At 44.2% G+C, this 12,174-nt stretch overlaps 3 protein-coding genes across 3 annotated transcripts; 1 reads left to right on the forward strand and 2 right to left on the reverse strand.

Annotated features, from left to right (window-relative positions):
- Nucleotides 1-4,577: 4,577 nt before the first annotated feature.
- Nucleotides 4,578-5,408, reverse strand: LOC122617573. The gene has a single exon (XM_043793484.1). It carries the CDS (start codon nt 5,286-5,288, stop codon nt 4,806-4,808), a length of 483 nt encoding a protein of 160 aa, XP_043649419.1. The 5' UTR covers nt 5,289-5,408; the 3' UTR covers nt 4,578-4,805.
- A 3,519-nt stretch (nt 5,409-8,927) lies between these two features.
- LOC122617702 lies at nt 8,928-9,619 on the reverse strand. Its single transcript, XM_043793655.1, has one exon. The coding sequence runs from the start codon at nt 9,502-9,504 to the stop codon at nt 9,013-9,015; it is 492 nt and encodes a 163-aa protein (XP_043649590.1). The 5' UTR covers nt 9,505-9,619; the 3' UTR covers nt 8,928-9,012.
- A 1,127-nt stretch (nt 9,620-10,746) lies between these two features.
- LOC122616315 (constitutive photomorphogenesis protein 10) lies at nt 10,747-12,061 on the forward strand. Its single transcript, XM_043791724.1, has 2 exons — nt 10,747-11,138; nt 11,201-12,061. Exons 1-2 carry the CDS (start codon nt 10,938-10,940, stop codon nt 11,996-11,998), a joined length of 999 nt encoding a protein of 332 aa, XP_043647659.1. The 5' UTR covers nt 10,747-10,937; the 3' UTR covers nt 11,999-12,061.
- The last annotated feature ends 113 nt before the right edge of the window (nt 12,062-12,174 follow it).

Here is a 12,174-nt window from a genome sequence, read left to right on the forward strand (position 1 = left end):
GACGACTGGCTGCTCCACTTTGGAGGTGCTCGAGATGGTGATGGTGGCTCCAGCTCTGGCTGTGGCTCTGGATCTGGATGTGGCTACCGTTCCCGTTCCCCACAGGGTAATTAGTAGCCCCTGGTGGAAACTCTGGACCCACTTCGCCGCCACTTGCCAGCGATACAGAGGCTTTGATCTCCGCCGTATAGCCGACCAGTTGGTCTGCTTAAAGTCTGTTTTATTGGGGGAAAGGCCAAGGATTGCGGATTATGTGTGTTTTATTAGGTAATGCAAATGTGTTGCCCATTCGACCGACTGCCAGTTAGACACTCGCTGTGGAGAAAAATGTAGCCTTAAATTATACAGTGGATTTCTTTAGAATGTACTTAACGGATTGTATTTGCTTAAGGAGAAATGCATTTAGAAAGGAGTTTTGTGTTTTACAAAAATGTGTTTAATGAACTGCTTCTAGATTTTTTATGATTCTACATGCATTGATTGCAGACTTGTAACTATATATCCCAACACCGTTTGGTAATGTCATTACAAGTACAGTATGCAACTGGTTCAGTCCTCCGATTAGCCACTGTACTCGCCTGCCTGTTTGGCCCACTTTGCAAAGTGCGGCATTTGGCTTTCGGATTGGCGATCTGCGATCTGCGATTTGTATCTGCGAGATACAAACATGCTTTTAGCAGCATTATAAACATTTTGTTGCCCAACATTTTTGCTACTATTTGTCATCGCTGCTAACGCATTCCGCGAATCAAAATTTCGAGAAGGGGCATTTTCGGGGATCTTTAATTGCTTTTGATAAATCGCCGCTTAATCCGCTTAAGTATTTCACCGGGGCTTTATTTTCGACTAATTTTTCAGTGCACTAATTAAACAAAGGACACCCATTTTAAGCCCGGGCCTCGAATAAATTGGAGTTTGTCTGATTGGATTCAGATTGGGGTTGGGGGATTCGTAGTCGGGGTCTGATTGGGCTGTGGGCTAATTAGCGTGGGGGGCAATCCATCATCGGGCAAAACACCGCATCATCACTTCCCCATAAAAGACTTCACAACAAACTCCCCCATTAATTCGGCATTAAATTTCATTTTCAATTGTGGCCGCAACTGGAAACCAAGTCCAAATCGAATCGGATGAATCGATTATTGGGCAATTTCGAGTACGGTAAAAATTACAACGTGTCCATTAGATTATTAACTTGGCTCGAAAGTCCGAAAACCTGCTGAGCGGCGGCATGTGTGCTCGGTCTTTGGGAATCTGAGTCGGAGTTCGAGTTGGAGTTGGCTCATTAAAGCGCTCCAAAGTGAATCGGAGTCGGCCGTCGCGCCTCCTTAGTTCAATTATAAAGCAATTGAATTAGCCTACGAGTATACGAGTATACGAGTATCCAAATGGCTCTCCTCTGATCTCCGACCAATCCATCCATCAATCAGGTAATCCAGCGATTACGCAACTCCAGACTGCCAATTTTGGCGCGTGAGTTTCTTGGGCTAATTGAAGGCGAAGTACGCGGCGGCGTGATGTGCAAATTTCGGTATTCGATTTCGGTGTTTTTGTGTGGAAACTGGGTTACCGGCTTAGTGGGTTAAATAGGCCGCACGGGTTAAGAGGTCCGCACAACGGGGAGGCCCCCGAAATCAAATTGCGCAAGTCCCATTGTTTGCCATTTTGGGAGCCACCTAATTGCAAGCTAATCAAAACACACATATATTTCTAAATTACACCTTTACTGGTTTTCATTTTCAAGCTATCAATTTACATTTACCCAGAGAAACATTACTTCATTATATCGTTTAATATCCCACATAGAATGTGCTAGTCTCTTCAAATCACACATGTGTTCCTTCACCTTTTAATTCCCTCTTAATTATTCAGATCTTCACAGTTTGTAAACTAACAGAAATACGTGTATCCTCGTATCCCTTAGTTGGCATATTGCGTGCCTCGATGGAGTTAAAACATTGACCACCTTTCAGAGTCCACCGACAGGCACGTGCCTCATAAAAAAACATAAACTTCAGTGTCGACAAAATGCGGCGTAATCATTTGGCAGTGAAATCGGCGGTGGATGGGGTGCCCAAGTTCCCAAGTTCCCTGTTCCCTGTGTCCATGGGTCCAGTTGCCATCGAAAAGTCAGACGGTCGTAAAAACAACCCCAAAGGTCAAACAATTTTGTGGCACAGTTTTAACACCTTTTAGACCGGGACACGAGCCAACTGTCCGAAACTGAAGCGAAGGATCCTCGAAATATTTATGGGAAATGGGTATGGTATCTACTAGGATAACAGGAAGGACACTGGAAAAATATATGCCACCTGGCTGATAAATGATGAAATCGAAGATAACTTTATTTTATTAAAAATCAAGTGTAAAGGAAATGTTCTTTCAAAACTAACATTTTGGAAACCCTTTTTATAGTTGTCTCCATAATTAAGAACCACAATATTAAACACCAAGCCATCTTTGCCATTATATTTGATATATTAATTAATCCAAAAACAAATTCAAATGCTAGCTAGCATTGTTTTTCCCAGTGCATGTATGTATGCATTTTAATGTATTTTTTGAGTCATCCGAAGTTGGTCAGAAATCGTGGCAGGACACGCGACCCCGAGCGCATAATTTAATTTTCAAGGATCCCCAGGACCGAGGGTTGGAAAATGCGAGGGACGTGCGTGTGACATATGGTTAATGAAAACGTTAACTGATGATAAACTGGCAAACTGGCGAACTGGCGGAGGAGGAGGAGTTTTCCTATAGTCCCTCTGCATATTAGTTCCTGACATTATCATTAATTAGCGACGGAAAGGGGCCACAAAAAGGCGATAGGCGTAGTGTGATAAATGTTGGTCGCTCTTGAATTTAGCAACATTTAGCATGCAACAGTCGCAGTCGACTTCCAAATGGGGTTCTGTAGTTTGTTGCAGTACCACGACTGCGCCTGGCAATCCGACGTCCAACGCATCTTCCGCGGTGACTCAGTTCGTGGGCTTTAATGTGGCCCCGGTTTTTTGGTTTTTTTGGTCTTGGCTAATGTTTTTCAGCCTGCCGCCCATGTGCCATGTGCTTGGAGGTTTCAGCGACACTATTTTGGTTAAGGTACTGCCATTTTATTAGACTTCTTTCAATGAAATCCGATTGTGCTCTCCAGAGCTGCAAATAATAAATCAGACTTACTTGCATTTGTAATATATAAATCAGGCCTTAAGGAAAAGGAGTAAATATGTTTTAAAACTATATACTATTTATAGTATAAGCATGCTTTTAGGCTCTTTAGAGTGTATCTACATACTCGACTTCCTTGGGCAAATCTCACCTGGTTGTCTTTAAGTTTGTTTCTTCCATGTAATTGGTCTTTGTTTGCCATTTGATGTCATGTTCTCTGGGCTTTGGGTTCTCGATTCTGCGGGGTTGTGTAGGCTGCAGGTTGTCTGTCGTCTCTTTATTTTTATTTTAATTTTTTGTGTTTTCTTTGCTTTTTCAACTCACAACGATTGTGCAACACGCAATTGCGATTGCTTTCATGGGCGCTGATTTGCCGCTCGCTGGCTGCCATTTGCATGGAAATGGAAACGTTTGGCCAAATTACGCGTGCTCTTGGCTCAGTTTATGGCCAATATCCCCCCTTTCACGCCGCCCCTGGTCGCGTTTATTCGCGCTATATTGTTGTAAATTATTGCGGCTCCTTTGCAGCGCTACAGCGGATGTGCGCAATTTAGAGAGCTGCCCGCGAGTGTTAGATTGTCACTCGAATGTGACTGAGGTGTTGGCCTTACTTTGGGCCTGACTTATGGTACGATTCACAGACGTAATAAAGTGAACAAGTTTTCAGGTCATACGAACGCTTCCCTGTAGCATTGCAGTGAAATAATTATAGCTTTATTTGCAGTCATAAGTGGAAACAGCAAAAGTATAATTAATAACCATTGAACTGAACCATTTACACAGAAGTTATTCAGTCTGTAAGTAAAGTACTGAACAATTACCTACTTGATTCGAAAAGAAAGAGATCCACCTTTATAAATACCATGCAATCATTACATGCCTTCGAGGAATAAGTGAGGCGAATGTGGAGGAGAATGTGGCGACTCCTCCGCGCAGTAGCTATCAGTTTAATTGAGATTGATTGTGGCCAACTTCCGTTCCAGTGCCCATTGCGAGAGTACATTCCGCAGAAGAAGAACCGATACTTGCCCCCGATAAGGGACTCTGTGTGGGCACTGTGTGTCGCCCCGTGACATCTGCGACTTCTGGGGTCGTCCGAAGATTTATGGCTCCTGTCAGTGGCGTCCCTTTTCGCTCCTGTGCCACACTTGCTCGTCTCACACATTTGCAGTTGCATTGATTTTTGTCACTTGGGGCAGCCGATTGGCATCGCATCGTCGCGTGCCCCACAATTAATCACGAGTATCCGCGGGCATCGAACGGCTCCTCCGCCTCCGGGACAAGTACGAGTATCGAGTATCTGTATCGAGCTCATAAACGACAATCCGCCTGACATATGAAGAGTGATGTCCAGGTCGCCGGCTGTAGGTTGCGATTTTTCATGGTGCCAATCGTTCAAAAAAGTGATAAAATGGTTTAAACTTTCAAAAGAAAGATTGTTTTACAGTTGTATTCAAAATTGGGGAAACACATTCAAAGAGATTTCTTACTAACATCAATCAGTTTTTTGCTGACTTCGCTTATTTCGCTCAAAAGGAATAACAATTTATTAATGGGTTTCAACGTTCATCCCATTGTCAAATAACTAGTAAAATAAGACAAATTTACAATTCCGAGGCATAGTTTTCTGTTACTATTCCGACTCAGTTGAGAAAGTAGTTGGCAATGCGCAGCAGCAGGGACATGGCCTTAATGGGATCGAGGCGCATTAGGGTGTCGATTTCGGGGTTAACTACCATGACGATCAGTATCAGGTCCAAGATGTCGTCCGGAAAAGTCACGTTTCTTCCCAGTCCCAGACGCGTTGGAGGACTCCATTGAGGCACAGCAGTGTAGCGCACTCGTCCAGGATGGGCAGGGCTAACTATGGGTTGTTGCATGAGGCCGGAGTAAACCCAAGAGTGCTCCCTGGACGGCACAAAGGGTCCAGGTCTCAAATTTTCCACCAACGGTCCGGAAAAGATGTGAATGTCAGGCATCACACGGCCGGGGGTCCTCATGTCTTCACTAGCAAATCTTGTGTCCAGAAATAAGAGCATTCGGTGGGGTTTATTTGATGGGTTTCTAAGTAGCCGCTGCACTTCGTCACGGCTAATAGGTTCATTGCGTCTAATTCTTGCGTCCATGGTGGAAAAATTATAATATATGTATGTTTTTCCTATAAAATTCAAGAGCTTTTCCTGCCGTCTGGAATTTCCTTGACTTGTGCGTCTTTCTGTTACAATCTGTCACTGTACAGCACTGGAATCGAGATGACAAACGAATCATTTCATTTGTAAGTTTCTTTAATTTTGCTGTTTAAATTTGAAATGGTAAGGTGATACCCTTCAAAACCTTGCCATATTACCTATGTTCCCTTTACATTTCAAAGCCTGAAGTGGTCATTGAAATATACATAGTTATATGTGCAGTCTCAAATGTCAGCTGAACAACCTTATCACTTCTGACCAAAGCATAAAAACCTCGATCGATCCAAATGGGCGATAATGGCTATAGGGTTGCCCCCCCAAGTGTCAGATCCTCTCACTCTGCCACACTTGAGCTGCCACCAAGGCTGCCACCGAAGGAATAGGATAGGATTGCCAGCGTTCGGCGCTAAATATGGTAAGTATGGTCATTAGTTTTGGCCGAGCACGACTTGGCTTATTCGCCCGTTGGCCACTTTTTGGCCATTGAGCCTGTTTGCGCCTGATTATTATTATGCTTATGCTTATGCTTATTATTGCGAAAAAGTGATTCCGCGCAGCTGCAGCTCATTTATTGTTGTTGTAGGTGTTCAATTAAATATGCAAACAGTTTCGCAAATGTGTCTCGACTTGACCGAGTTCAAAGTCAGCTTGCCAGCGCATTTGCAGCAAAGTCTAGACTTTTGTCTTTTTTTCGCTGCGAAAAGTTCATTGCCAAATGCAACCGTTTTCAGTTTTTTCTGTTTTTTTCAGCTTTTCAGTTTCTGTTTTCTGTTTGCAGTTCGAATCGATCGGTCGATCAACTGCAGCTGCATTGAGTCACAAGCCGGGCTGAAAAGCCCAGGACGGCGGCCAAGTTCCCAACCTCCGACTTCCAACTTCCCAGCTTCAGAACTGCGAACCGCTAACAACGCTTTTTTGTGGGCGGACACTGGCCAAATGGCTTGGCATACCCTTTCCAAAGGGTGTCTTGCCTAGGCTGTTAGGGGTGGGCTGTTGAGGTCCAAGATTTATTAGCTCATCGATTATCACATGCTATTGACTATAATTATAGGTTGCAACATTTGTGGTTCATACAGTTTTTCAAATATTAAAAAAACTCTTTTACGTGGGCTAGAAGAGTAAGAAGAATAATAATATGTGTATCATACCTAGGGCATTTCGTCTGTCGGCTTCTCGCCACCTCGATATTCCCCTTTTCGTATTTTCGATTTCACTGTTCTGGCTGTTTTCGTTATAAATTCTGGGCATAAGACCATATCGTTTTCATTTTGATTTTGATTTAATTTACGGTTCTCGGTCCACGGGCTCTCGCTCGGACACATTGAATAATGTTTGTCTATTTATAAATATGAATTATTTCGCAGCAGATTAGAGAGAACCGGGTAGCATTTGCTGTTTGTGGGTAGCATTGTGTAGCATTTAACCACCGATCGCTGTGCGCTGCATTTTTAATTGCTAATTAATTTCCCCGACACACGAAAAACAATGAGAGTGAGCGATAAGTGCGCTTTAAGTTTTCAATTACCCAGATATCTATGGGGCCACACCCCCCGTGCGCCCCGAAAAACACCTGGTTAGGCTTATTTATCGTGTTGAAATTCGCATTATAAATTTAATTTAATTATACGTGAAGTGGTGCGTGGGCGTCTGTCTCCAGCTCCAGCTCCATCTCCGTTCCAGTCTTTGTTTTTGTTTATTTATTTTTTGTGCAGCGGGGAGAAACAACTGCGAAAAGTTGCCCATACTCGCACTAAACAGCAATTAAGCTTAATTATAGTTGTCGCCGTTTTTAGCCAGCTTGTCTTGTGTGTTTGGCTGTCTTGTCTTGTCGCATATTGTTGTATGCAAAGCAGGCGCACGTCTGGCCAAAAGTATTGCCATTTTACCATTATACCATTTTGCCGTGGAGTGGATCGTACTCGTACTCGGAGACCAGGCCAACATCTCAGACTAGTTAGCCTGTAGCCACGGTTCCTGTTTCGCGGTTTTCCGTTTTTTCGGTTTTTGGTTTTCGATTTCGGTGGTTGAAGGAGGTGCACTCAGAGAAAAGCACATCTACTTTGGATCCGGTTTGAAGGATCCAAGTCTAGGAACTTTCTCTCAAAAGGTATTTTCCAACTAAAATTTAGGTTCTATTTCATTTGCGCACACATTGCAGCTATAACCATTCTAGCACACGATGCATGTTTAAATATAAATTTCTTGCGGTGCATGGTGCTGGATGGCCATATCCCCCTGTCCGCCTTTTTGCCAATTGTCTGTCACGATTACCAGACGGGGCACGAGTGATGGCGTCTGCTGCCTCCTTTTGCGCCCCTACGCCCATGAAAAAAAGACCAGCTCCCCGGGGGGGTCCTCCCCCATTTGGCTAATGGGCGCTTTTATGTTATGGCCTGGCTTAAAATGGATGAGCCTGCTCAGGAGTTGCAGCATATGTATATATATATATCTGCACGTATCCGAATGTGGGTTTTGAGTCGCTGTGGGTGTTGCGGCAGCTGGACTCGTGGCCCAAACGAAAGTAAAAGGTGTTGCCAAATTGATGTTAGAGGTAGAGGAAGTAGGAAATGCTAAGAGCCATAAACAAGAGGACATCTTGTAGGTTTTCAAAGCATTTTGTGCGGTAGTAACGTTTTAATATCATTTGCATGCTGTTTTACTGCTAAAACAGAGAGTTTAACTAATGTTCTTATATAAGTCATTTATTAGGAAAAATTTTGAGTAATCAATATTCATTTAATGAACAACTAGGGGCAAGGCATTCACATTGAGTATGAAAGATCGAGTAATCCACCCACAAGGAAGAGAAGTTCTTAATTATTGAATCACCTTTCGAATTGTCGAACATCTCATTCGTTTCCACTCATTTGTTATTCACTGTTCACTATTCACTATTCACAAATCCCTGCCGCTTGGCTTGAAGTCAATCAATGTGCAGAGAGCGGGCTTAATTAGCTGCAAATTAAAACATATTTCTTGTATATCATTATAAACTCCACTGATAAATTAACCAAGCTGGCATAATGAGTGCACTTCCCCTCGCTTTTCGCACACACAATTAATTGAAATCATACGATTTATCACATCTGCGATCTGACTGAATTCGAATCAATTTCACGAGGCTTTGTTGCCATCGAACAATATCGTATAGTATCCCATGTGGCCAAGTGGGTGCTGTACACAATACCATTGTGCGACGTACTATATGCATAATATCCAGTTGTGGGGTCCCATTCCTACACGTACTTTAAGTTTATCCGCCGATCTTAAGCCAATTTAATAAGCGTTGTGGCCGCAAAGTTGAGCTGTCAGTCGGCCAATGATTAATCAGCGGGCAACGCACCGCAATTGAAGAGTGGTAGTGGTGCTGGAATGGAATGGCACTGGATGGATGTGGATGTGGATGTGGATGGGGATGGATGTGGATATGGATGTGGATGGATGCCGAGATGCTGGGTTGAATGAATGGGGCATGCCAATGTCTCAACGCCCACGCAAACGGCATAATCGAGTGCTCATAACAACAGATTTACACATCGCAAAAACAGCATTATAAAACACATATTTAGCATCGTATTTATTGTATAATTTATTTATTTTCACCTAATGGGTCTAGCTAATCAGCCAGCCCACGAATCATATAATCTGTTACTATCCCGACTCAGTTGAGAAAGTAGTTTGCAATGCGCAGCAGCAGGGACATGGCCTTAATGGGATCGAGGCGCATTAGGGTGTCGATTTCGGGGTTAACTATCATGGCCATTAGTATCAGTCCCAAGATGTCCTCCGGAAAAATCACGTTTCTTCCCAGTCCGAGACGCGTTGGAGGACTCCATTGAGGCACAGCAGTGTAGCGAATTCGTCCAGGATGGGCAGGGCGAACTATGGGTTGTTGCATGAGTACGGAGTAAGCCCAAGAGTGCTCCTTGGACAGATTCACCGGCAAAAAGGGTCCGTATCTCAAACTTTCCACCAACGGTCCGGAAAAGATGTGAATGTCAGGCATCACACGGCCGGAGGTCCTTATGTCTTCACTGGCAAATCTTGTGTCCAGAAATAAGAGCATTCGGTGGGGTTTATTTGATGGGTTTCTAAGAAGACGCTGCACTTCGTCACTGGTAAAAGGTTCATTGCGTCTAATTCTTGCGCCCATGTTGGAAAAATTTAAATATATGTACTTGTTTCCTATACAATTCAAGTGCTTTTCCTGCCGTCTGGAATTTCCTTGACTTGTGGGTCTTTCTGTCACAATCTGTCACTGTTCAGCACTGAAATCGAGATGACAAGGAATCATAGTATACTAGTAAGGTAATACCCTTTAAGACCTTCCGATATTACCTATGTTCCCTTTACATTTCAAGGCCTGAAGTGGTCATTGAAATATACATAGTTATATGTGCAGTCTCAAATGTCAGCTGAACAACCTTATCACTTCTGACCGAAGCATAGAAACCTCTATCGATCCAAATGGGCGATAATGGCTATAGGGTTGCCCCCCCAAGTGTCAGATCCTCTCACTCACATTATAAAACACATATTTAGCATCGTATTTATTGTATAATTTATTTATTTTCACCTAATGGGTCTAGCTAAAGGAACTCCGACCTCCGTCTCAGCCAGCCCACGAATCATATAATCCCATAATTAATTGGTCTAAGAGTTTCATACATTTCTGATAAGTCAAACGGGTTCTCTGGTAAAATATGTGTATTTAGCTGGGTTTCCGAACTCTACTCTATAAATGAATACCCTATTGGAGGGGCAAAAGCGAAATTACTTTTATCATCGTCCCAATCAAAACAACATGACGCGCTCGAATCGAAATGCAGGCAGACAATTGAAATTATTATGGTTATTTTTAACAATTTTTTCGGGTCGCTTTCGCGGTATGGGGAAGTGGTGGTTTGGGGGGGGCCAAGACATTTGCTTGACATGTTTGTTTCGTGTACAAAATATTTTGATAATGATCGCGAGCCCAAGTACAACAAAACCCAATTGAGTTCCAAGACATTTCGTTTGGCATGGGGTCACACTTATCGCGCTTCCACTCTCATCTAAATGAAATTATTGTCTTTTTAGTCGATACAAAAACTTATGACGGTCTTTGTGACGTGTGGAGCGTTTCGAATAGATCTCGAATCGAATGGGGAAAACTTTCAGTGATTTGTGTTTGCTTTGCCAGGCACGTATTGGGGAAATGTTAATAATTGTTTAAAGTCCAGGCGATTGCCATAAACTAATGACAAGCAAGCATTCAGGCCGTGAATCACAAATAGATTAAGCTTTTTGGTCAAAGTACAGTGATGGAAACAGCAGAGGTAAGTGCTGCGCCATTTTTATTCAAGCCTAATATAATACTAAGTGTTCACTAACACTTTTTATCGATAGGAACAACAGCACCTTGCAACACTGCTGAAAGTATCGAGTGACTTATGATTTTCAGTTTCCGGCCAGAGGCGAAAAGCACTTTTCCTGTCTTTCCTGTGAAATTCTGTTGCTTGGCAGCAGGCTCTTTCAAAATCGGTTGCATATGAAGTATACTTCTCTAGTTATTTAGCTCTATCCCGTCGTGTTCAACTACAGATAATGCCAGCACGACGTAGTGAAAGGATTGCGGCCCGTGAGGAAGCGAGTGCAGCCCCAAGAAACGCATCCAATATGCGGCTGGTGGTGCGACTTCGCCGTGTCAGCGATTCCAGTGCCCAGTTGGACGGACCTCGAGGTGGCCGGGTGCCCAGGGGCAGGGGCAGGCGAACCACTCATCTGGCAGCAGGTCAATCCGCACCGGTGAGTTGTGTGGCATGCATCTTAGCAATGTGTTTTATTTCAACCTTTGCTCCAAATTGAAGTTAGTGGCAGCAGCAAGAATAAGTGAGAGAATCGCAGCGCGTGTGCAGCAAGCTACAGCTACGAGTCCAGTTGCTGAGGCCACCGAAGGATCTCCTGCCCAGGATGCAAACTCCCCTCAGTCCACTAGGGCCACGGGAGCCACTGGTCGTCAACGCCGTGCCCGCAGAACGTACTCAACTGTAGTAGCCAGTTCTACGAATCCAGATGTTGGGGCCACTGTGGTGCGCCATGTTCCACCCGTCCACCCAACCAGACCTTTACCCACATCGGCTGACTCCGAGTGGTTGCAACATCATTCCCTGGTGCAAAGCCTGTTTCGCTTCGAGTCCGGGATACCCACCCAGGGTGAACCCCTCACCATCACTAGGCTGCGTCGCGAGATCTCCGAGTTCTCAACCGATCAAACGGAAGGGTGCAAGGTGGAGATGGTGGGCGATAATCTGTTCCACTGGGTAGCCACGATCCCCGGTCCCTCGGAAACGGTTTATGAAGGTGGCCGTTTCAGAGTGGAGATAGTCTTCCCCCGAAACTATCCATTCCAGCCGCCCTATGTTGCGTTCCTAACCAAGACTTACCATTGCAACATCGCTTTCTCCGGGCGCCTTTGCCTGGATATTCTCAGCTCCAAGTGGTCGCCAGCTCTGTCGGCTTCCAAGGTGCTCATCTCCATAATGTCCCTGCTGGCGGACCCGAACCCAAACGATCCTATGGAGGTGGGAGTCGCAGATATGTTCAGGCGAAACCGCGTGCTCCACGACCAGCATGCACGCGAGTGGACCAAAAAGTATGCCAAGTAGTGGAGGAAGCAATCGGATGCAATTGGTTTTTCAAATAAATTTATTGGATGTTTTGTGCCAGCACTTTTTGGTGGTTTTTAAACGGTTTACGACACTAAGATACATACGATAGTGATATACAAATAGAATACATGGGACTACGGCTACTTAACCCACCTATGTTGCGAACTCTGATT

This window comes from Drosophila teissieri, chromosome 3L, assembly GCF_016746235.2.
Source record: "Drosophila teissieri strain GT53w chromosome 3L, Prin_Dtei_1.1, whole genome shotgun sequence".
In the NCBI taxonomy this organism is placed as follows: Eukaryota; Metazoa; Arthropoda; class Insecta; order Diptera; family Drosophilidae; genus Drosophila; species Drosophila teissieri.